General features: G+C 40.3%; 1 protein-coding gene across 1 annotated transcript in view; it reads right to left on the bottom strand.

Annotated features, from left to right (window-relative positions):
* Positions 1 to 24,860, bottom strand: part of evi5l (ecotropic viral integration site 5 like) — a 37,625-nt gene that overhangs the window by 5,883 nt on the left and 6,882 nt on the right. Inside the window, exons 2-19 of the mRNA XM_030423428.1 lie at positions 18,128 to 18,514; positions 14,457 to 14,646; positions 13,407 to 13,631; positions 12,611 to 12,685; positions 12,227 to 12,352; positions 11,920 to 12,063; positions 11,708 to 11,797; positions 10,718 to 10,815; positions 10,478 to 10,538; positions 10,325 to 10,378; positions 9,787 to 9,819; positions 8,302 to 8,442; positions 4,985 to 5,101; positions 4,442 to 4,582; positions 4,170 to 4,346; positions 3,645 to 3,791; positions 3,132 to 3,227; positions 2,916 to 3,011 (exon numbers count right to left, since the gene is read on the bottom strand). Coding sequence (XP_030279288.1) covers positions 2,916 to 3,011; positions 3,132 to 3,227; positions 3,645 to 3,791; positions 4,170 to 4,346; positions 4,442 to 4,582; positions 4,985 to 5,101; positions 8,302 to 8,442; positions 9,787 to 9,819; positions 10,325 to 10,378; positions 10,478 to 10,538; positions 10,718 to 10,815; positions 11,708 to 11,797; positions 11,920 to 12,063; positions 12,227 to 12,352; positions 12,611 to 12,685; positions 13,407 to 13,631; positions 14,457 to 14,646; positions 18,128 to 18,366 — 2,250 coding nt within the window. The 5' untranslated portion in view covers positions 18,367 to 18,514. The remainder of the gene's footprint in view (positions 1 to 2,915; positions 3,012 to 3,131; positions 3,228 to 3,644; positions 3,792 to 4,169; positions 4,347 to 4,441; positions 4,583 to 4,984; positions 5,102 to 8,301; positions 8,443 to 9,786; positions 9,820 to 10,324; positions 10,379 to 10,477; positions 10,539 to 10,717; positions 10,816 to 11,707; positions 11,798 to 11,919; positions 12,064 to 12,226; positions 12,353 to 12,610; positions 12,686 to 13,406; positions 13,632 to 14,456; positions 14,647 to 18,127; positions 18,515 to 24,860) is intronic.

Raw genomic sequence — 24,860 nt, 5'->3', positions numbered from 1 at the left:
ATATAATAGTAAATAGGTTTATTAGTCTTCACATGGTGTTGAATCAATAAGCTGGGCCTTTGTAAGAGCATTAAATGTCATGTGTGAGGTACTTTTTTAATGGGTTGCTGGGGGTAAAAAAAAAAAAAAAACCCTGTGAAAGCCAGTGATGTGTATCCTGCTTACTGTTTTGAGGTTGTATAAATAGGGCAGTGGGGTCTTAACAGTGAAATCTGAGCACCAGAGAAACTACCTGGCAGGACAGTCACGTCAAACAGCTAGATTAAAAAAAAAAACCGAAACGTTAAAATAAAAAAAAAAAATTGTGTTCCTTTCCATCGCTGCTGTCCAGATTACACCCGCTGCTGTTGCACGACGGAGGATCTACCGCACACAGTTTATCTGCATATGCATGCTTCTGTCGTGTTAACCTTGCATGTACCACAGTGACTAATGACAAATCTCAGAGGTTTTTGTTTCCCCCCATCATAGTCTCAGACTAGCTGCAGAGCGGGGGGAGGGGGAAACCAGTGGTTAACCAATGGAAATGTTTTGACTGCTTGTCAAGCTACAGCAATTTGTCAGGCCGTTCTTTTGGGTCCTTTACTAACATTCTTTTTTTCAAAACAAATGGAGCACATGCTGGAATTCTGAAAAATGTGTTCTTTCAAAAATTGCTGAATTTATTTCAAGATGAATCATAATAAAGAATTTGTGAAAATATGTGTGTCAAATGATGTAGAATCTGTCATTATGTGTCAGCACTGTTGATATGACTCAATCACGCGATGATCGCTCTGAAGACTACACTGAGATTTTTCTAAATTGTTCACTGCTTCCTTATTTGTACTCACGCAAGTTTCACTCTCATTTATCAAACCAACTGCTTTGATGAAAAAAGGTGGGGAGAGGAGAAGAAAGGAGAGGAGCAGTAAAGGGCAGGGCAGTCTCATCACACCCCCTCACTTTAAACTTCAAACACTTCCCCCCTAGTCACGCACCGCCACTCTCTGAATGAACAAGCTCAAAGTGCATATCGGGTGAGAACTTCATCTCCAAAACGGGGTTGGAAAGATCGTCTTAAACCTGATAGGTCATTGAATTTTCTCAACAAGTCATCTAAAGGTGAAATTGAAATATGGATATCTGCAAAACTCCACTTGTGACAAATGTTTTAACCAGACAGAGTGAGCGAGCTACTGTGTACAGAGGTTGAACAGCTGTGGCTTCACCTAAAACATGAAACGATAAAAGCTGTCAGACGGTCACACACTTTTTCTTTTGCAGCGCATTTATCTGTCAAAATGAAAGTTAACTGGGAACCATATGAGGAGAGTACAGTGGTTTGGGAGGAGAAGTGGTCTCCTGTTACAAGAAAGACACCGACCCGATTGTGAGTGTCGGGTGGAAGTGGTGTCTGTTGTGAGGCTGCATTTAGACGATAACATTCCTCTGTGGTGGTTTGCAAGGCTGCCGGGTATCCACCTCTACACACTACACGCACTGAGTGGGTCTAACATATCTGAATGCCATTTCGAAGCAGCACCCATCCAGTCAATGAAATCACAGTGTTATTGACGATGTGTTTGTTAACTATATCAATTCTGAACCTCTTTTTAAATCATGTGTCCGCTTCCAGACGCTAAATCTCTGCAGGCTGAGAGGCTTCAAATATAAAATAGGATTCAAATAGGTCTGTTTTTATTATTTTTATAACTAATCCAAGTTATGGTGGGATTATGACAGAAGTCCAAATACATCTTCCCAGCACTTAAGTAGACTTTCCAGTTATCCTTTTCTTACTTGAGTATATATCTTATTACTTTTACTCCCTACATTTTAACACAGATATCCTTCTATTCACATTTTCAGAGCTGGCTGGTTACTTATTTGTAATCGATTTTAGGGGAATTATCGATTATTTTGCATGACTGCATGACCCCTTCCCAACATCACAAGACTCATTTGAAATGTATCAGTGCAAATCACGCACGGCAGACGTAGCCGAAGACTTGAATTGGGAGAAAAGACGTGTAGTGACAACGGCAGCAACATGGATTACGTGAGGTTCAGTTAGCTTTGCACAGAAATCCTCAAGCATCATGCGAGACCCCACCCACCCTGCACATGGACTGTTTTGCCCCCTCCCCTCAGGCAGGAGACTGCGCAGCATCTGGTGGAGAACCACCAGAATGAAAAACAGCTTCTTCCCGGATGCTGTCAGGCTGCTAAACAGCTCAACAATGCCGCACCCTTGATTGTTGCATGGTTTTAATGTCCATTCCCTTTATGGCACTTCATGAGGTTGCACTTGATGCTGTTGCACTTCAGTTATGGGCTATGACTTGAAACTTTTAATCTTAGTCTGGATGTTTAGTTTTCTACTGATTTGTTTATATTTATACATACTTATATGTTTGTTTTTTAGCAACATATTTATTTATATATTTTAACTTGGCACTGGGACCTGAGCACTGTGTTTTGTTTTTTTCCATGTTCCTTTGGAAGAAATGACAATAAAATGAGTCTGAAGTCTGAAATGGCCAGTAGAAATGAGGGAAGTTTTTACTTTTATTCTTTCAGTATATTTCAGAGCCTGTCCTTTTACTTTCACTTGAGTAAAGAACTTGCATCAGTGATGTGGCTAGCTAGTTAACCAGCTACATGAAAACCATTGACAGGAAAATGGCAACAACAGCTTTTTTTAAAATTCAGCTTCTTTGTTAGTCAGTTATCAAAATTGGCTGCAGATGTCTTTTCAGCTGATTGACTAATCAGTTAATCAACTTTCCTTTCAGCTCTCAAAGGAACAGAGAAAGATCGCATAGAAAACACACAGACATTCATTTTGTTTTCAGTAAAGACAACAAAGATTGTGCTGTGATGTCGGAAAGGGTGTGTGTGCGTGTGTGTCTGTGTCTGTGTGTGTGTCCAACCTCGTTCTTCAGCTCAGTGATCTGGTCTCGGAGCTGGCTGATGTACTGTCTGGAGTCTGAGTGGTTCAGCTGGCCCTGGATCAGCCCTTCTTCCTTCTGAAAAACACATTGTTTCACACAGGCGGTTAACATCTGCGCCTGTTTGTTAAATCAATCATCCACACACAGACGGCAGTAATATCTACGTTAATAAATTGCCGGCACATAAACACACACCTGTATCTCGAGTTCAGCAATCCTCTGCCTGAGTTCAGCCATGGCTGCCATACTGTCTGCTTCCCTCAGTCGCACTGCCATCACCTCCTCTTTACTCTACATGCATGAGAGGAGAAAGAAGATATTTCCTGTTTAATAGCTGAACGCTGTGCATGACGGATTTCAGCCATGTATATTGATGATGCATTATAAACTGCCTCAGCTCCTCCATCTACATCCTGCTCTGTCCTCATTTATTACATCCATCCTTCTTTTCTGGACATGAATCCTTGAATTAATAGTCAGACTCTGCTCTTTTTCTTTCTGAAACGTTTTCTATTTCCGTCCTATAAAATCCAATCCTCCATTCCTCTTTCTTTGCCTCCTGTCTTTTTATGCCATCATTCCAGTTTTGTCTCATTACTGTATGTTTGCATCTTTTACGTTTCATTAAGCCACTCTCCCCATCAATCAGCCTTTTTCCTCCCCCCTTGCTAACTCCTTGTCTTTCGCTCTCTCCTCCTCCAACCAGACCTTGCAGTCAGACTCAGCCTGCTTCCTTTTCATCTCGTTGAGTTGGGCCTGGAGAGCTTTGTTCTGATTGGCAAGCATCTGGAGCCGGTCCTGCAGGGCGGAGCGTTCCTGGTCATTGCGACCAATCAGCTTGCTGTTGATCTGGTTCTAGAGTGAAGGAAGCAAAATGTGAGACCGTGAGTGAAAAAATGAGAAAAATGATCATCATTAAAAAACGGACTTGAATGAGTGATTAGTGAATCATTTACTCTCCAGATTTAGGAGAATTGAGGAGAGTTTTGAGTTTGAGTTTTGAGGAGAGAATTTCCAAGAGCCTGAGGTGACATCTTGAAACACCTAATTTAACAGACTAAACGGCCAACATCAAAAACTACCCCACTGACAGTGATACTGTGATGCTGGAACCAGTACATGTTTGGCTGTTAAATAACTTTTCTTTAAGGACTATAGAGGAAGAAAAAATGTCCTATAGTTTGAAGCATTATCCCTCTATGACTGACGGACAATGTATACAGTGCGTCTGACCTGGCTCTCCAGCTGCAGGGCTTTGAGTTTGACCTCCCGGAGCTCAGCCTGAGCCTGGGCCTCCCTCAGCCGGACCGTCATCAGTTTGTCCTGCAGCTCGTTCATGGCGTTCTTCTTCGGGGATTCCTTCCAGTGGCCGCCCCCGCCACCTGTGCTGCTGCCACGGGACATGTGATGCTGCAGAGACACAGAGTGCACAGGTGTAACTGCACAGGTGTGACATGTGAACATTCAGAGGTGTAGTTTCTAGATAATCAGTAGCAGCCTGTTACCTGCCAGCGCTGGTTGAGCTCAGTGACGGTTTCCTGCATCTCTCTGAATGAGCGCAGCGTCTCGAGCTCCCTCAGCTTCATCTGCTTCACCTCCTCCTGCAGAGCCACCACGTTGTTCTCATCAGGCAGACAACTGCTCCTCTGTGGTAAAAACATGTTGTGTTTACAGTTTCAGTTTCAGTCTGGACCAAAGCAGTAGACCAGCCAACTGAACAATCAACAGACACACAGACATTGTCAGGTTGTGCATGCAAAGTTCCAGGAATATCAACAAACTGTAAAAAGCAAACAACGACAGGCTCATATTTGCTTTTCTAGCTTTAGTTTATCTTACAGTAAAATCATCATCAGGGGAAAGCAGAGCTGTTGTGTCTCACCTTATGAAGTAAAACTGAAAGCTCACCATGTAACAAATCTGACACATTTGTCTTCCAGTAAACTGAACTATTATCTTTAACACATTAACAGCTGCACACGTCTGAGTCCTTTGCTCTACTATGACACTCCTCTCTCACACGGACAAGCGCATGTCTGTTAACTCACCTTCTCCAGGTCGAGGACCTTGTCTTGCATTTCCTTCAACGCTCCCAGCAGTTCAGCCTCACGCAGCCTTGACTGCTCCAGCTGGGTCTGCAGATTGCTCACAAACTGCTCTGTGTACTGAAAGAAACATTAGAGGTGTTATGTAGCTATATTGTAGAATAGGACAGTTGGGCTTGATGCCAACATTCATCACCGGTCGACCATCTTTATTGAGAGTGTGTTGGTATTTATAAACTACTGGGAGCATTAGCTGAACACAGTGGCCTTGTGTGGGCTTAGACAAAATTATAATCTATTATTTTTATTTATTTAACAGTCACACATATGTGTCACAAGTTCAGTTAAGCCAGGATTACCACAGTGTGAATTCTGCCACAAGCTGTGGTTATATCTCTCTCTCTCTCTCTTCTTTTTCTTTTCTGCTGAGAAACGTAACAGCAAATTCAGTATTCACGTACTGAATCCCTGAGAGCTTTTGTGAGAGATGGCACTGTCATCAAGAAGCAGAAAAGAGAGCAGGAAATTTGCAGCCATACATCCGATTTCTTCGGTTGCAGCCACCAAGCAGTTATTGTGTTCTCTAACAAGTAACTCAAGAGCATCAACACCAACATGCAACCTTAACTCCTGATCATGATCATCTGCAGCTACAAAGTGAAAATTGTTTGAGTATTTCAATTTTGTACCCTGGTAACGAGACATCAAAAATAGCTGAAATAGCTCATTCCTGCCTGACTGACTCAGCGTGACGTCAGAAAATAGAAAGCTACTGTAGATTTTATTGTCACCTCATCAAAGTGAAACTACAAAGTCGAGGGTTGTGAGCGCAGAAGAAAAAACACACTGGGCTAAGTGGAAAAATACCTTTCCAACAACGCAAAATACACACGCTTGAATTTGGGCAAGTACATCGCGTGTGTAAGGGAGTCTCAGTTTGTCATTTTGGGCTTCTCAGTCTTTGTTATCAAAGACAACTGTGAGCGTGTGGAGGTGTGTGAACTCTGGTGCTATTGCGACGGGTGATTTTTATTCCAACTCAGACTGCTGGAATAAAAATCACCCATAGCAATAGCACCAGTTGTGAGCAGGTCCTGTCTTTAAAATCATTATCAAAATAAATCAGTAGTACACTAATGCTTGCTCTTTATTCTGTGTGAATGTACGCAGCATTGACTAGACAGGATGTTTGACTTCTGTCACACTTTATAGTTTCACAGAGGAGTGTGATCTGCTGACGTGGCAGCATGAATTTAAACTGTGAATTCTTTGTAAAAAACACTTGTGGATACCAAAAGGGTTTGTTTTATCAGCAGGTGCTGGACAAAGGAGACATTATGATACTCATTTGTATTTCTTACTTTATCATTATAAACAGCTGCTAATGTATGCAGAAAAATAAGCCTCTTTGTGCTCTTCATGCATTTATATTGCTGATTAACGTTCTTTCAACAGAATCAGCTATGGTAAAACCACAAATCACTGTCAGGTAGAGATCATCATTTAAATACGTTTTAAAATCCACTGATGAAGACAGTTTTCAGATCATTGACTTAAGTAAAACTAACAATATTACAATATAAAAAGAAAATAGTATTGCTTTTAAAGTGGTACACAAATATCATTTTAAAACATACCTGAAATATCAAAAATAAAATAACTTTATGAATATAAACTGATCCTGTGATTGCTATACTATTAGATATTATCATATTAGATTATTATTGCAGATGATTTATATATCATATCATTTTTGACCTCTTAAGCAAAGTTTGTATGCGTTTTGTTGGTTTTACGCACACGAGTGCTGCTGACACGTTATACATGATTGATGCTCGAGACAACGCTTTGATTATTCTATTGGTGTAAAGATGGCGTTAGTGCACCACAAAACACAGCAATGCACTCCCCAAAAAAATAGGGAAGAAGAAGAATAAATGTTTATGTGAAAGGAAATATTTGAGGATACAGGCAAGATGTTTTGTTAGAACATAAAGTGCAGCCTTTTTATCTAATCGAATGTAAAAAGCTTATCTTCCCATAAATGGAAGGATGATATAACCAAACCACATGGAAGAAGCTTTTCAGACCACAGGTTTGATAATTGAGTACCATCTTCTCATTCTCATATCTCCTTTTGTAAAGCACTTCAAACTACTTCTAGTACTAAAAAAAACTTATTGAGCACTTTTCAAAAAACTCAAGACAAATTAAAGCAACAAAATCCTGAAGAAAATGAGTTGACGGGTCTTGTCTCCAGACTGTCAATTACTGACGCTTTGTGTCAATTGTGGTGCTGTATTCCTCTATAATTTCTTTGTAATGGAATCATTTATTGAACACACGATTTGAGAAAGAGGAAGAGAAGAAGAACACACTTAAATTGTGTAATTTACATTTTTCTGGTGGTGTGTTCAGCACACACATTCCTTGTAACTCGAGTTGTAACGATGTAACGGTTTTAGTGGCTTGTGTTGCATACAGTACATCTGAACTTCTAGACATTTCCACTGAAGTTGTGAGATATTCAGTGTTGCAATCAATTCATTCAAGTCAAACACTGAAGGGCTATATTTCAGACCTGGCCAGGCACATTTCAGCATGAAAGGAAAAGCTAAACATTTCAGAAAACCCGCCTTATTTCCAGAAATTAGCTAAGAAGAATCTGTCGGTAATCTGCCACGCTCATGTGTGTTTTTTGAATACGAAGCCACAGCCAACAGAAACTTAGCACAGAGACTGGAGGTGGGAGGGACATAAAGCCTAAAACAGTCTTTTTGTTAATAACAGGTTCGCAGGTTTTATATGAACCATGAAAGGGAGATAAAATGTTAATTAGTGAGCTTCACAGGTTCTTGAGACTGACTTTGTGATCTTTGCACAGACCCAGGCTAACCATTTGCCCTGGTGTCCAGTCTTCATGCTAAGCTAAGCTATGTGCATGCAGGCTGCAGATTTACATTTAGCAAACAGATATGAATATGGTATCAGTCTAACGTAATTTCCCAAAAGTTGATTCGTCCTTTAACTAATTATGATTGGGAAATGGGTTTTGTCAACACTTTACCACAATCAGTACCCCAAACTGGTTTCAACGGAAACAGGAACTACATTCAAGATTTCACACATTTGAAAGCTGATCTGATCTCTTGATCTCATGAACCATCACCTAATAAATGACTCAACTGTTTCCTCTCAGTCTTATAGCATAAATCACTTGTTTGACATATGTGAGGGGAAAATGACATTTCGCCTGCCGTTGTCTGCTGTGTTCTGTTCTGAGCACAGAGTCTGTCCATAGACTGTGCATTTGTGATTACCTTCTGTTGCTGCAGCTCTCTGATGGTGTCCTGCGCCTTCTCAAGGCTCTCGCTGGCAGTGTTGCACTGCTGCCTCACCACAGCCAGCTCCCGCTTGATCACGTAGTTCTCCTCTGCCTCCTGTGCCCTCGTCACCTGACCCTGGAACAGCAGGCAAGAACAGGAAAAAAGTCAAGATCAGCTCTGCAGTTCAAATTTTAAAATGCAGAAAACATATAGACCAATGGAGGGAAAATGTTAATTCTGAGCATTTTAGGAATCTGCAGCATTATTATGCTCAAGGTGAAATTTGTTAGATGGTGCACAGTCCTTTCAGGGTATGGTTTGACATTTTGGGGAATGTGCTCATTTGCTTTCTTGCAGAGATCTTGCTGAAAAGATCAATACTGCTCTCATTTCAATATGAAGCTGTAGCCAGCGGCAGATTATCTTCGTTTAGCATTAAAACTGTATACAGGGCAAACAGCTAGCCTGGCTCTGAACTGAAGTAACAAAATCTGCCAATCAGCGCCTTTAAAGCTCACTAATTCATACATCTCTTTGGTTAAGCACAATGTGTTGTTTTAATGCTTCAGCTATTGTACAAATTAAACAAACTACAAGGGCACTCAGTAGAGCACATACTTCAGCCAGGGCCCAACAGTCCCCTTTGCTTCAATCAAGACTAATCTGATATAAAACTCGAACGTGTATCACTCACCAATCACACACATTTTAAAACTGTCATAACTGCATGATAAAGCTCAACAGATTTAGGATCTGCGTCAAACCATTCTCACTCACATATAGTAGCCACATACATATGCCAGATGTTTTTAATCAAGAGCCATGCTTTGTTCCTGAGAAATTAATTAAAAGGTTGAAAAAAGACTTGTCTTGTAATGTATATTCAGTATATCAGTATATATCAGTCCCTTTATCCAGATCTGCACCAACAGTTAATAAGGTCTATTCTCTAATCAGTGAGCTTCATAGGTACTGGTGGATTTTGTTATCTTGGGACAGAGCTATGATAGCCATTTCCCATTGTTTGCAGACTTGTGCTAAGCTAAGCTAACCAACCTCTGGCAGTAGTTTGACTTGAGTCTTCATGTCTAACCCTCTGCAGGAAAGCAAATGAGCACATTTCCAAAAAAGTTGAACTATATGATGTTATTTCATTCACATTTTGGTAAACTATGTGTATTTATAATAACAAAAATATGTACTGGTCACAGTAGTACTGATAATAATACACGTTTACATGCCACATGCAGGGAGAGTACAACCTCATATTAAAGTTTCATCATTGATAAACAGTGCATGCATTCAGGCATTACAGGGTCACCCTGTGGACCGAAAAGATATACAACATAAGCAATATTCTCTCATGCACTTTTGGCTGGTTACTGATTAGAGGAGGGAGAGAAGCGGATCAGGAGAGCAAAAAGAGGAGGAGGGAGAAGGACAGTCAGGTCAGTGGGAATGTTGTTCACAGTACTCTACCTGTATCAGTCTGTCTGCCAGAGCGGCACTCTCCTACAGTGCAGCGAAGTAGAGCAACAAGAGGATGAAAAAAAGAGATGAAGAAAAAGTGAAAGAAAGTGGGACACCAGGGAGAATAAACCACAACACAACCCAAGAGGACACTCAGGGAAGAGAGAGAAACAGGATCGAAGGGTGAGGAGTCGATCAATCGAAACAAATGTGGAGATGTTTGTGAAGAAACAAGAGGCAGCGTGAGATCACCCAGAAAAAAGTATTTCAGAGAGGAGGAGGAGAAGATTAAAAAACTGTAGAGTCTCTTTAGAGACGAGAAGAGAGAAGCATCTTTACCCAGAAACACACAAGAACTCACACTGCAAGAACTAGCTCCCTCACAAGAGATAACCAACCGCAGAAAATGAGCTTGCCAATCTAAAACCCACAGCTTTAATAAGATCTAAACGGAACACAAAGAGTCCTCCGTTTCGTCTCAATGCTGCTGCATTTACTTAATTTATTTTAGCATATAGACAGGTTGGAATCCAAGCCCATATCTTACCTTCTCCAGCGTCTCGATCCTCTGCTTCAGCAGCCTGTTTTCTGTGCGTAACCTCTGAACAGAGAGAGGGTGGTGCAGAGCAGTTAGGAGGCACAAAATATGGTTGATTGTGTAATCCACATCATGTAAAAAACATAGAAATCAAACACACACCTTGATCTCAATTTGTTCCTCCATTTCTTTGTTCTTAATTGTTGTGTATTCTTTCTCAAGTCTGATAAAAAAATAAACAACAACAGAATTATGCAATTATTATTTTTTCTTTAAAGAAATGAGTTCCTCAATTTTCATGCTAAAAACAAACAAAGATCAGTGTGAAGCCCTGAGCATTAATCAGATGGAAAAACAACTCTGACTCTCATTGGCTGTTAGCTGAGTAATGAGTGCTCTTACTTCTTCATCCTCTTAGGGTTGTATTTAACCTGGTAGGCCCTGAGGATCAGCTTGTCTGGGCAGCTGTCAAACTGGTGGGGGATCACCTTCTGGAAATGCTGGCAGACCCCGAGGGAAACACAAGATTAGAGAGCTCAAGACAGACAAAGCTGCTCATTCATATTTCATGAAGAAGCGGGCAGACACGTTCTAGATGAGTGAAGATGGGCAGCTAACGCTACGATGGTTCTGACACACAATTATATTACATAGATGTATCTATTGTGAGTTCAAACATACTCCATTTTATAAACTAAGATGAGACTTGATAATTTCAGTAACTTTTCAATCAAAAATGCCAGTATCAAGATTAGCTGCTTTTCTGTTATCACTATAAAGTGAATATACTGCAGGTTTTGATGGTTGGTTTAATCAAATAAGGAATTTGAGTTTAAATAGTGGATATGGAATAGTCTCAATTTTCTGACATTTTATCAGCTAAACAGTTGCACAATAAGCTAAATGAATAATCAACAGATTAATCACTTATGAAAATAACATTTAAATGTCATTTCAGCTCAATTTTCTGCTGTATTTTACCCCAGTAGCAAGGAAAAAGAAATGTAAAAAGGCTATTAAGCGTGTATAAAAAACAAAAAAAAAGGTCAAAATGTCCAGCCTTTGATCTAATTTGGGGATTTTGCCTCATATTTCAGATCAGATACAGATCAAGACTTAAATCACTGGTTTGGAGAGTTTTTACAACGCAGCATTCGATTCGCGTTCATAGTTCATTCTCTCCTGCCTTACTGTTCAACCATCACACATCATCAAATGAGCCTCAGTTCCTGTTTCTGTTTTGAATTAACATGACTGAGGGAAGCAGATCTGCCTTTCAGGAAACTCTTGCGCAAAAGGGAAAGTGGGACGTTGTGGAGCACTTCACTCATGATTGAATCTGTACACGAAACTAATTTCGGCGACAAGCGGTGTAAAGCTGCAGCTGCTAACCTGTGACATGCCCTCCATGTCGAGCTGAATGAGGTCAGTCTGGTTGTACTGCAGGATGGCGAGGCCCACACGGAAGATAATCTCTAGGCCCTGCAGACAGGTCATATATTCAATACATGCAATACATGTATTAATACACTGAAAATAAACAGTTAAACACATCAAATACATAAAAAAAACCAACTTGTGTGTGTAATTTGTATATTTCCTACCTCATACATGAATATATCAAAAATGCGTGTGGCGACAGGGAGAGGGAGGAAGGTGAGGAAAAGAGTAAGGAACCAGGACGAGGCGTACATGGATGTGTGGAAACTCTGGGACCGAAAATGCACGTTCAGCTCAGGAAGTTGCTCCTGGAATCGATGAAAAGAGGAAGATCATAAGACTCAAATAAACACAATACAGTCCGAGGACAGTGTGCTGGACACATAAATAAATGATTTGCTGCCCCTCTGTGGATGATTCTCACACTGCAAGCCTCATCTTCATTAACAGACTGCACTGCTTCCTCTTTACCTGCAGCAGATACTCAAACTGGTAGATGCAGAGTCCCAGCTCGGCCATGCTTGGTTTGAACAGCTCCCTCAGGCGGTACTCCTGCATCAGACGCACAAAAACACAAAACGCCTCCTCCTCGGGCATCTGGGAGGAAGGGTGAGGGGTCAGTCAAGTTTCCTCATTAGGTATAAATTACAGACAGCTTATGTTGAACAGCTTATTACACAATGACTCCCATATATTATAGATAACCTCAAGAGACAACTTAATTGCCCTGCAGTTTTTAAAAAAAAATTGTGTGTTTATCTCGTGGGACTGATTACAACAGAGCTCAGACATCATATGCTGAACCTTTAGGAAAAAAAAAAGCTCATTATAGATCATGAAATATTTGAGCATTACCTGCATAAGCAGCAGACCAACGATGAATGCGCTGCCTTGACAGTAGCCCACCTCTCGATCCACAAGAGAGTACGCCTGAAACACACACACACACACACACACATTTGTAATGTGTTGTATTTATAGAAAGCAGCACAGATGACATCTGTAATCCTGACCGAACATCCAGACTGTGAGCAACAGGATCAACAAGTCACCAGAGATTTCTTCATTTCCTGCGCAGCTGAGCCACCAGAAAAATTGACTGATATGTAGATGGTCAACAAGCTTGTTTCCATGGCTGTAAGCAACAGATCTCCAAATGTTTGATCCTCTACAGATTCTGTCTCATGAATATAAATTACATCAGGAAAGTAACACTCACAGCCTGGCAAATACAAAAAGGATTTGTTAATTGCAGTCAAAAACTGCACTCTGATTTTAGGATTGTTACTTTTTTTCAGGTAGTATTTACATTCTTGCTTGTCATGCTGAAACAACAACAACACTTAAATCATTTCAGTCAAATTATTAAGCAAAAATGCAAAAAAATCTTTTCATTTTTGTGTGAGTTCCTCCTTTAAGGGAAGATAAAGGTCCCTGGCAACACTGCAATTACATGGTCATTATTAAACCTCTATAGGCCACCTAGATGCCTGATTCTTAACAATTTTAACAACTTACCCTCTGCATCTGGTACCAGATGAGCAGACCAACAGGTGATTTCAGACTACACCCACCAAGTGTGTATACCAAATTCATAAATGACTATATCATTTCCAGACCTTGATGTGATGTCAGACTCTGTGGTGCTCACCTTCATGACGTTGAAGAGGACTTCCTGCCCCAGGCTGTCCTGGCCTTTGAAGAACTCGTGCTCGGGGTAGGTGCGGGCGATGTCTCTGCGGATGAGCTTCTCACAGGGGGACGACATCTTTAGCAGCTCAGAGTACTGGTTCTTCACCGGCATGTCCGTGGCATTGCCTAGCAGCTGCCAGACGATGGCCCGGAAATGATGAGGGATGCCCTTTCTGATCAGCTCCTGCAGGACAAAGACATTACAGAGGATTAATACCTCTGTTTTATGTGCTGATGGATGTAATTTTAAAAATGTCTAAGCATCTCTTCAAGAGCAATGAGCAGGCAGATGAGGTGTCAGGAATCTATTACAGATGATGAATAGATGTAACTACAAGGACAGGTTAGTATTGTTTTATAATTCCAGCCACTCAATATATCATAATGCATTTACAACAATAATTCCTAACCCTCAGCTCTGGTTTCTTCATTAAAATCAATAATCTTAAGTTTTGCTGTTTTGTTTGCTTGACCTTCCCTTTCACCCTGACTCATTTTGCTGTCCTGTCCCCTCATCCATCTTTCTCTTCCCCTGGGCTTTCTCTTTTTGTCACAGAGGACACAGAGAGACACAAAGAGCAAAGTAGGAGGGAAAGAGGATGAAGAGAGAAGCAAACTGATGCAGTGCAGCAGTCATATCAAAATTACTGTAAAAACACATAGCATCTGAATTATCATAAAGGTTTATCTTCCCCCAGAGAGTCGGCAAAATAAACCTCGAGACCATGTTTCTGACACAAACACACCTAAAAATAACCCTTTAAATTAAAAACAGACCAGTGATAAAGTCTGTTGTTATAGATGGTCAGCCAGCCTCTACAATGAGTCAGGGATTCATGGGGCCCAGTAAACTTCCTGTGAAACCTGACCAACAAGATTTAAAAACATAATAAGGAGGCTAATAATCTTCTTATTGATGTTCTCATCTTTAATTACATTCAGTGGCTCATTCCAGAGAAAATACTGCCATATGATGTCGCATTTTCCTTCTCCGGTGCTGGATCCCCACCTTTAGGAGTTTGTCCTTCTTGCGTCTCCACTCCTCCCACTCGTTGACGATGCGTCCCCACAGGATCCAGGTGTCCTCCTCCAGGTGTGACAGGTTGGAGGAGGCCGAGGAGCTGGACACCAGCGAGGAGCCGCTGTTGCGCCGGGAACCGCTCATCGAGCGCATCGACTTGGAATCAGCCTCCAGCAACCTGCAAGAAGAGAAGACGGGAAACTCAAATTACGATTGATTACTTGTGATGGAAAAGGCAAATGATTATAAGGCACAACATGCTTGTCTTATACAACATGGTGCACACGCTAAGATGAGCACTAGGAGCCATGGCAGGGAGATATGACATTGAGGCAGACTGTGGCATTGCACAGATCAGTGGGTTTATGGAAACATTGCAGAGGCACCAGAAGCCGCAGGGCTTTTTACCTTAAACTACAGAATCAGAAGCTGAGTAATCCATGAGGATTTAAGACACACAGCTGGATGATTATGAAAAATTCATGGGGAAGAAAAACAACAATACGCCTTTGTATACAGGGCCAGATTAATTGGATAGGAAGTAATACAACACTGACAGTAAGTAATGAGATAATCTAGCTTTCATATATTTACATATTAGACCCATTGGCCCAAACAATATGAACTAAAAGGTACTGTAAATATTAGGATAGTCTGACATTTTTCTGAAGATACCCCAGTAGACAAGTTGATTTAAAATACAGTAGAAAATAGTTAATATGTCATCTGCAGTAATAGATTGTTCTACATACATTAGAAGAAGTATATTGTAACCAAAGAGCTTGGTGGACTATCTGTAGGTCACCTTTCCACTGTCTGCCACTGCCTACATGATATTTTCTGTTAGAATAAGAATAATAATAAAGCATCTTTGTCATTATGGTCATGAGATGAAAATGTTCATTAGGCACATCTTAGGAATCAACCATTATCTGCTTATCAGGGACGATAATTAGTAGCCTAATCAAGAGGGCTGATAACCAATATTTGGAAACGATATTCATTTGCAGTAAACATTCAAATCTTAGTGGCAAAATCTTAAAAAAAACAGAGATGTTTGTAACTAACTACAACTTACTGTACTCAAATACTGCACTAGTAGATTTTTTAGGTACTTTACTTGACTCTGATGTATGCACAAGTAAACATAAATCTTCAGCCAGCAGCCTATTAGCTTGGCTAGTAATTCATTGCTCCCGGCAAATAAATAGTCCATCAAATGACACCGTGTGATATCACAGCTTATTTTTATGCCACAGTTTTGTGCAGATTCAACAAACAAAGTAAAATATGTGAATTACTGAGCTTAACCGGTGCTGGTAGGCTGATTTTGTCACCCTTGGTTGAGCAGAGCTTAGCCAGGTGTTTTCCTCTGTAACCAGGCTTCATGTTAAGCTATGCTACGTGGCTGTCACTTCACATGTCAGTGTATTTCCCAAACTGGCCTTGAAAGTTTTTTTGTTCACATATTCCTCTGAGTCTAGTTCAACAGGACAGGAGGAAGCAGAGATGATGTGATTAAAGAGACTGCTCTTTACCCCAAGGGTGTTAAGTTTAGTCCCACTTTAACCCTGAATGTCTGATTCTTTTAAGTCACTTGACTCTTGCTTCCTGCCCTTTGACTCCTGTGCTTAAACATGTGATGGCTGGATAAAGATCTGCACAGTATGTGACTCCTTAAAGTAAAAACATCACAGTGCTACTGTTTATTCTTTTGAAAGTTATTTACCATCCCCACTGCACTCCAATCACAACGCGGTGCTCTTACTTGTGTGGGATTAAGCCTTATCTAACACAGGGATTCAACATTACCCTTGAATAGTGAAATCAAGTGATGACATACCCGATGTCATCCTTGAGGAAACAGATCTTAAACTGATTAAATAATGAGCTTACTGACAGAACATGCAGTAACATCATGGGTACATGTGTGTGTTTTACTTTGCAGAGAGAATTAAAGATTGTGTGCAATAGGCAACAGGAACAGACGACAGGAAGTCACGCTAGGCAGCACTCATTGATCCCAGTCCTTCTGTTCTTCCCCCTCTCATATTTAAAATGTTCTAATAGGAAAAAGTTGATGTTTGAGGGCCCAGTGCCCATCTATTCAGAGTTCTCTAAAACACTAACCTACATACCCATCTTTTCTTACCCGGTGTATTTCTTGCAGATGTAGGGCATGCAGATTTGTGATTGTAGGTCAAACTGACATTGGCTTGTGGTCACTCAAAAATTTCTTGCATAGTGCATAGACACCTCGATTTGAACAATGCCAATTATGTTTCTAGACTAATCTGTGTCCTAGCGCTGCAAAATACACTGTGACTGTTCCTCCAGATGTCACTGTGACCACAACCTTTGAGCGCACAAAATATATTACTTGAGAACTTCACACCTTTTGTGCTTGAAAGGTGACCGTAAAACCTTTTATTTCTCTGTTTAATGGAGCACAGTGGCTGAAGTCAGAAAATCCACCAAAAAACGGACATTTCTTCAAATGTCAATCTTCTCACATTCAAAAGTTATAGATATGTTTGAGTATCACTTTAAGCCTCACAAACATAAATTAATTTCTGATATTTTCACATTCTCTTGAAAATCAGGGATGCATTTAAATGCTTTTGAGTTGCCTGTGAAGGACAGACTCTCTACTGAAGCATATTTCTGGGTGTTTGGCCATATTTTTATTTTCATCAACTGTAATATCAGTGGCTGCTATGTAATGTACAATACTGGGCTTTTAACACAAAACATTTTCTCTGTATGGGGTTACAACTCACACTCTTGGATGTTCGTGGTGAAACTTTTAAAATTTCCGGATGATAACAGCTCTCTAGTTTACCGATATCAGAATTTAATAACCAGCCTCTAGAGATCGAATTTTCATCTCCTATCATGAAGCTCTAATTAACTCCCATATCAGACCATCTCATTAGTTAGATACTGTTTTAACTGTACCTTCAACCCTCATTATTTCTGCACTTCATTCTGTATGTGAAGTCGAAATTCTAACTTTTAACTTGACCTATTTGCCCACTCATCTATATTACTGAGTCTGTGTTCTTGTCCTTGATCAAAAGATTCTACTTCAACATCGAACTTTCTACAGTTTATAGATTTTTCTTGTCCATCGTTCGTCCTTTGGTGAAACAGCTTCTACCATACAGGATTCACATACACTGAGAGATTTGTCATGATAACCTAATCTCCCTAATGTTTTCTTGATTTTTGGAATCTGTTTAGTTTAACTGACAGATATACCACTCAAAATTATTAATGATTTTCTAAATTGGTCCATAATTCTATACACAAGCAGAAAAAGGCAGGCTTCTAATTTCGAATTGACCGACCACTAAACAAAAAAAAAAACAATGTACTCATTTAATGAAGATGCAGCAAGTTAATAAGTGGGACATGCTAACAAGACCATCTAGACTAGTCCCATGCACAGTGCTTCAGCGTGTGGAGCAACAACAGCTTGACAGGCCTGCTGTGCCTTACTTGTGTTGCAAAGCTATGACAGGACAAGAGGAGATGTTTGGCTAACAGTCAATAATTAGAATCAATGAATATTGACAAATTCATTGGTTGAAGCTGCTACTGTGCAACTGTAAGAAATTCTTTGTTTTGACTGCAATGACTATGAGGGCGGCTCTAACCTGTTCTGCTCCTCCAGTTTGGCCAGCAGCTCCAGTTCATCTGGACTCAGGTTCTCCGAGTCTGCAGGGGAAGCGGCTGGTGCTGACAGCACTGCATCATGGGAGGATGAGTCTGGGCTGAGAACTGGGCTGCCTGTTGATGGCGGGTCTGGATCCATGCCGGTAGGAGAAGAGCACTCTAGCTGAGGGAGAGCCCCACTAGAGCCCTCTCTTTCTGGGCTGCTGCTTGGTATAGACATGGTGGTGACGATGGAGTGATGGGTGAAGCAGTGTGGGTGTGGTAAGAGGGTCTTCCAGTCTGTTGGTCTCCTTCCTCAGTGAGCCTGGCCGTCTCCTGATTGGCCGCCTGGCTGGCCGTGGAGCAGATATGATCAGAGGTCTTCAAACCTGTCACGGATGCAGAGAAGCTGAATGAAAATGTCTGACTACAGATAATTAACAAGTAAATATCTAAACACCAAATTAATGTGACAAATGCGTCCTCAAGTTGTGCAAAACCTGCGGCTACACAGCTTCGTCTGTCCAGCCTTAATAAGTTGTATCTTTTAAAAAAAGAGTAGGGCTGCAACAAATGACACATGTTCTAACTGACTAATCCCTTCACATTTTCCCAATCCTGTTCCTGCATGTTTTAGATGATTCCCTGCTCTATCACACCTGATTAAAATGATCAGCTCATCTTCAAGTTCTGCTGAAGCCTGATAACAACCCATGTATTTGAATCAGGTGTGATGAGCAGGGAAACATATAAAACATGCAGGGCAGGGGGCCTCCAGGAACAGGACTGAAAATCACTACTTCAGGTGATGCATTCAAGTCTCGCGTTTTCTCTGACCAGTGGCCTTCACCCAAACATATCAAATTTACAATGATATCAACAGAGAGAAAAGCAAAGAATCGCCACATTTGAGAAGCTCATTATGGCTTGATCAATGACTTCAACGCTGTATCGATTATCATTATTAATTGTTGTTGACTAATTGTTTTGACTGATCATTTTACCATTAAAATATTTTTTTCTTACATTTTTAGGGCTGTGCAGCTAATTTGAGCTGAAATCTGTTCCTGCTCGAGATCCAAAATATTTGACCTTGAACACGTATTATTGAAAATGATATCAGTTTGTAATGTTGGAAAAATCTCTTCAACTGCACAGTAATTTTTTCTGCTCGAGGTCTCTCAATCACAACTGAACTAAAAACCTGAGCGGTGTGGGATCATTGGAGTTGTCTTCAACAACCATCGTTGCTGATGAAAATATATCTACGTGATTCAGCCAGAAATGTTCATGTATAGGGTAATGTTTTAAAGTTTCCTCCTCACTCTCTGCTTTTCTCCTGGGTGTTGACAGATGACAGATTTCTCTGGGTTTGAACAGCCATTGAAATATCTGGGAAAATGTAAGTACACAACAAATGGGTAACAAATCTCTTGATTTACTTTTTTTTGTATGTAGAAATGTTACAAAATATATATTTTAATTCAGTGTGAGGAACTCAATTCAGTAGAACATACTGATATCAAGGTTACACAATAAAGATTTTGGTGCCCACCTCTAATGCATAAACATAACTTCACTAAAATCACAGTCCTGCCAATATGCAAACACCCTTATCCTTTGCATTTTTAGTCTGTGCACTTCCGTTGAAAATTCGGAGGAGCATGTAATGTCAGTGATTCAGTCCACATGAAGATGCCAATATGGCCCCTCCACACCCTCGTTCAAATAACTTCTCTGAGGGAGTGACTCTTAGTCACTGTGATGACATCATTCTGGCAGAGAACATCACAGCCCCTCACTGCAGACAGACTCTGCTATCAGAGGGCTGTTTTTCTTTACACAAGACAGAGTTTTCCAGTGATAAATAAATGAGGAACCTTGAGGCAAAAGAACAAACCTGTCAGTAGCTTTTCACACATAATGACCTACAATGTTTTTGGATTAATATCAGACTGTACGGCTCTCAGAAGAATTGAGATATGGTCACGGCTCCCTGGCAATTAATGTGCATTTAGTCATAGTAAATCCATCAGATCACTGATAAATCAGATTAATAATTGAGTGACTTCAGAGCGATAAGAAAGAGCTGATAACAAGCCAAGGCTTCTGGCAAAAATAGAAGAAGTTAGGGAGCTTTTAATTGCTTCTGATTTAAACCCAGACGTGACTTCACACCAACAAACAAAAAACCTGGAAAACTGTTTTGTTTCAGCTGAAGGCACTGTGAGTTTGATTGGGGGTTTCATAAATGATCAGAAAAACAAATGTGTGTATTTGTGTTATTCAAGTTTAATTAGTTATGGGCATACTTGACTCTTGAGTGCAACATTTAACTTGCTAATGTTCAATAGCTCATTGAGATGCTGTGATTTGTTTTCCTTCAGTATATTTATCTTTCCAAATACATGCTCCAGTTAGAGGGCTGAATATCCACACACACACAAACACACACACAAACACACACGCAAACACACACACACACACACACACACACACAGTGGTGTAGTCAAAGTCACAATTACCATCATACAACTGAAAACTCAACAACAACACATAACAGAATTGATTTTAGCCGTGTAATCAGTCGTGAAGGTTGAGAGCAACATACAGCTTTTGAAACATATGATGCAGACATGAGCCACTAAACAAGGAGAGCAGAAAAATAGCCTCCAGGAGAGGAGAGCGGAGAGGAGAGAAGCATAATAACAATCTGAACAGGGACAACACTACATGGGGAAAAGACAAGGACCACATTCATGCACAGAAACCAGCCCGATCAAAAGAGCCATTAACAAGCCAATGAGACCAAATCACATGTGTTAAAGGGCTCGGTCAAAGGAAAAGTCTCAGAGAACAGATTTTACCAGATATTTTATATTTACTCATGTTAAATCTGGTACAGCTAAACCAACTGTGCATGCATTTACTGCAACAATCCCACAACTGACAGTCTCGGCCTGCCTTTTCTTTTAAGATTAAAATGATCAGACAGATGGCTGAGCCTCAGACTCTGAAGCATCTGCCTTCTCAGTCACAAATATTCACCTCAATCCAAGCAGTGAGCTCTATTTTTATTTACAAAATGTATAACTGTGCCAGACATCTGTGGACATTTTCACCTTGATCTAATTACTCAGAAACTCTTCAGTAAGTAGACTGAATACAACAGGCTTGTGTTCAACCTCCTGTCCAGTCTGTGATACTCTAAATCAAAGGCACAAGAGAGAAACACTGTTGTGAGCTCAGCTCTCTTATGCTAAGATCAGAGCTTGGATTTCAGAAAAACGTACACATCCTCCTCCTGGTTTTTGTTTGGTCCAATCTCCAGATTTTAAATTATTGTTGATGGGACTCTCTGCTGCAGATCCACATTGGGAATAAGGCTCACAGAGTAAAGTATTTACCCAGCTGACATAGCCATCTTCTTTAATTTGGGAAAATTGAATTGTCAGTGACACAGAATCACAGCACACCTGGGAATTTGTGGTAACAATGTGCAATAATTCTTCTTCTCTACAGTGTGACAATATGTCAAAAATGTAATTTACTGTGAGGAACACATTTTTTTAACCTTAATCATGTGACTTTGAATTAAAATCAAACCTGTTCTCAGGTAGCTGTTACTGCCGCGCGGTTCATTAGTCCCAACAAGTAGCCAAATCTGAACAAACTACTAATTACACTACATCTTATATCTTAACTTTAAAATCAATAACATAAAAGCCTTCCTCAGACTTAATACTATAAAGCTTGTTGGAGATGATAATACTCGGACTGGGAGAATAAAAACTGCCTGACTGTTTGGATTCATGGCAAAATGTTCCCAAGCTACCTGCACAGACAACTGACCACTACTGGAATTCTCCCCAACAGCAACAACATTTCTTCCCAAAGCCTTACAGGTTCCGACCACAAAAAGTTGGATTCGGCTGAAACCGAAATCTGGACTAGTTAATAAAGGTTGTCCGAGGATTAAACTAATGTCTTCTGGAGGAACTGCACTTAAAAAGAAACCCGAAAGCGCTGTAAAAACATCTTAAACATCATAAGTATCAGCCTGATGGTGAGGACGGTACAAAAGAAGAGATGCTTCAGAGATACTTCAGCACTAAAGAGGGCGATTCAGCTGTGTCACTGTGGTCAGGCCCCACTGTAAAAGGTGTGAGTCATGCAGCAGAGTGGTACTAAAGCAAGTGTTTTTCCTCTCTCTCTCTCTCTCTCTCTCACACACACACACACACTCACACACACACACACACACACACACACTGGTTAATGGAAGGACGTTTTGAAGGTCTCTGACAAAGCAAAATACACCAGATTTTCTGAGCTTGGCTGTTGCTCTGCATGTGACAGCAGGCTCACTCTAATGTCATTGTGTACTTGGGAGAAACTGCAGAGGACACAGATAAAGGCAGCTTGGAGGTGCTTTCATTGGAATCCATGTAAAAGTGTGTGTCTGAGCAGTTAATGTGATAGATGTACACATGTGCAAGTTTTTGTGTGTTTTTTGTGTGTTTGTTTTTGTTCATGTTTAGTCTCCTCCTGACTAATATCCCCATGCACAACTACGTCATTGTGTAAAGTGTACGCGTAGACTCCGAGGTCTCGCTGTCTACAGAGACAGACAGAGCAATTGTTTCCTCTCCTGACCCCCCTTCACATTCACACACACACACACACACACACACACACACATCCCTTTTGCCCCTCCATGTTTTATCAGTGCAGGATGTGTCTGATTTACAAAATACTTTTCATCTGGGTTGTAAAGAAGCTTTTCACGGTCTCCATCTGGGCTCAATGACTTTGAGCCAGCCTGGGGCAATTAAAATAAGGGAGGGTTAAAAAAATGAATTAAATAAAGCAGATACCTTCCCTTTGATCTTTTCACAACACCCACCAACAACATACTCATCCACATTTTTCCTGCCTGCGACGTAAGCTGTGATATTACATGCGTTTACAGTCATTCCGAAGTGTAAATCATTTCCCCAGAGGCTGAAAAAACATAGACACACACAAAATGGAAAAAAAAAGCTGCCCAGTGTTTCATGAAAGAAAAACAGAGAAATCAGCTCCTTTTTCAAAGAAATCTCGGCCTTGCAGATGTGTCGCCCCCTCCCTCCTACTATTAGCGTGTGTGTCTCACCCTAGGACCCGTTCCTTAATCCGCAGCGGCTAACCTCGCTGTTGTTCCAACTCATGATCTCATGTTTGGTTGCTGACACGTGGACTGTTCATTTCCATGCTTCTGATCTACTGGACTCACTGTCCTTGTGACTGCCATTGTGCACGTTGTGTCCCATTAATAAATGGGGATGTTTTTCTTGTTTGTGAACGCAGCTCAATTAGCTAAAGCCAGTGCATGGGATTAGTTCTGACTGCACATATTGCCCAGATAAACAAACTGTACATATAGTGGACAGGGGCAATGGGGTGCAAAACACATACCGATCAATTTGTGTATGATGAAAGCAGGCTTTTACATAACCTAACAGCATCTGCCCGACAGTGGTGGAAGGATACTTGAGGTTGTGCTTCACTTGAGTGTTTCTATTTAAAATATTGTTCAATTCAGATCATTGTTAGTTTTCAGATCACGATTTTACAAACTAATCATATGACATGTTTCAAAATATGAGGCTTTCTTATGATTGTATCTATCTTCTTCACTATATGAGCAGAGTACACTTAAATTAGCCCCACGTTGAACTTCAATATTCAGGTGTCACTGACATGTAGCATGTTAAACAACACTGAAGAGAACCAATTCTGCATAACGAGTGCTTTGTAAAAATTTTATGTTTTTACTTAAACTAGTATTTAACATTTCTCCCCTTTAACACTGTTGGACTGCTACAATAAGGATGGTTTGAGTTATAACAGAACAAGGTATATCGTCTTTTTTATTCCACTCATTAGTCTAACGATGGTGCCTCGGGTGTGCCTTGCTAGTGGCTGCTAATGTAGCCTGAAGCTGTTAGCCTCCAGAAGAGAACGGACGACAGAGGTCTGGTATGCTTACTTCTTTCTAGGCTGCAGAAATAATGGCTGTTAAGAATTTAACTGATAGAAAACGAACCCCAAAAAAACCAAATAATAAATAAAATAAAAAACAAATAAGACAGTCTATACCAACTGATATTATTACATTTTAGTCATTTAGTAGGCCAAATATGTTGGATTTTGTTGGGCCAGTTCAGACAGACTGAAGCTCTTCAATTAAGATGAAGTCATTATTTTGTGTAACTTGTCGTTTACTTGTTCTGTTCTTTAGATCATGTCAGTTGCAATGGAAAAATGTCCCAACATTTTACATATAATATATAACAATGAATCGATAATTGATTGTTAAGGTAGCAGAGTGTCAATTAAAGGAATTGCTTAAAATCTAAGATGCCCTTTTCCACAAATGTTGTCCTACAGATGTAAGAAAACATTTGTTTGTTTGGTACAGAGCCCGACATGGTGATAGTGTTTTACAGTGGAAATAAAATTGTTACACAAAACTGATTGTCCTCACTAATCGTGAACCATATAGCCATTGCAGTGTTTGACAAAACAATCATAATCTTTTTTTTTTTTAACCATACTGTGCAGCCCTATTTCCTTCTAATATAGTTTTCTCATTGTTTTCCCAATTAAGTCAGCATAATTCACAGTGATTTATCAGATTATACAGTTTAATCTTTAGCCTTCAAAAGCTTTACACAACTTTTGTCCAACATG

This window comes from Sparus aurata, chromosome 1, assembly GCF_900880675.1.
Source record: "Sparus aurata chromosome 1, fSpaAur1.1, whole genome shotgun sequence".
Lineage (NCBI taxonomy): Eukaryota > Metazoa > Chordata > Actinopteri > Spariformes > Sparidae > Sparus > Sparus aurata.
The sequence above is the reverse complement of the archived record's forward strand: the minus strand, read 5'-3'. Positions and strand labels throughout refer to the sequence as shown.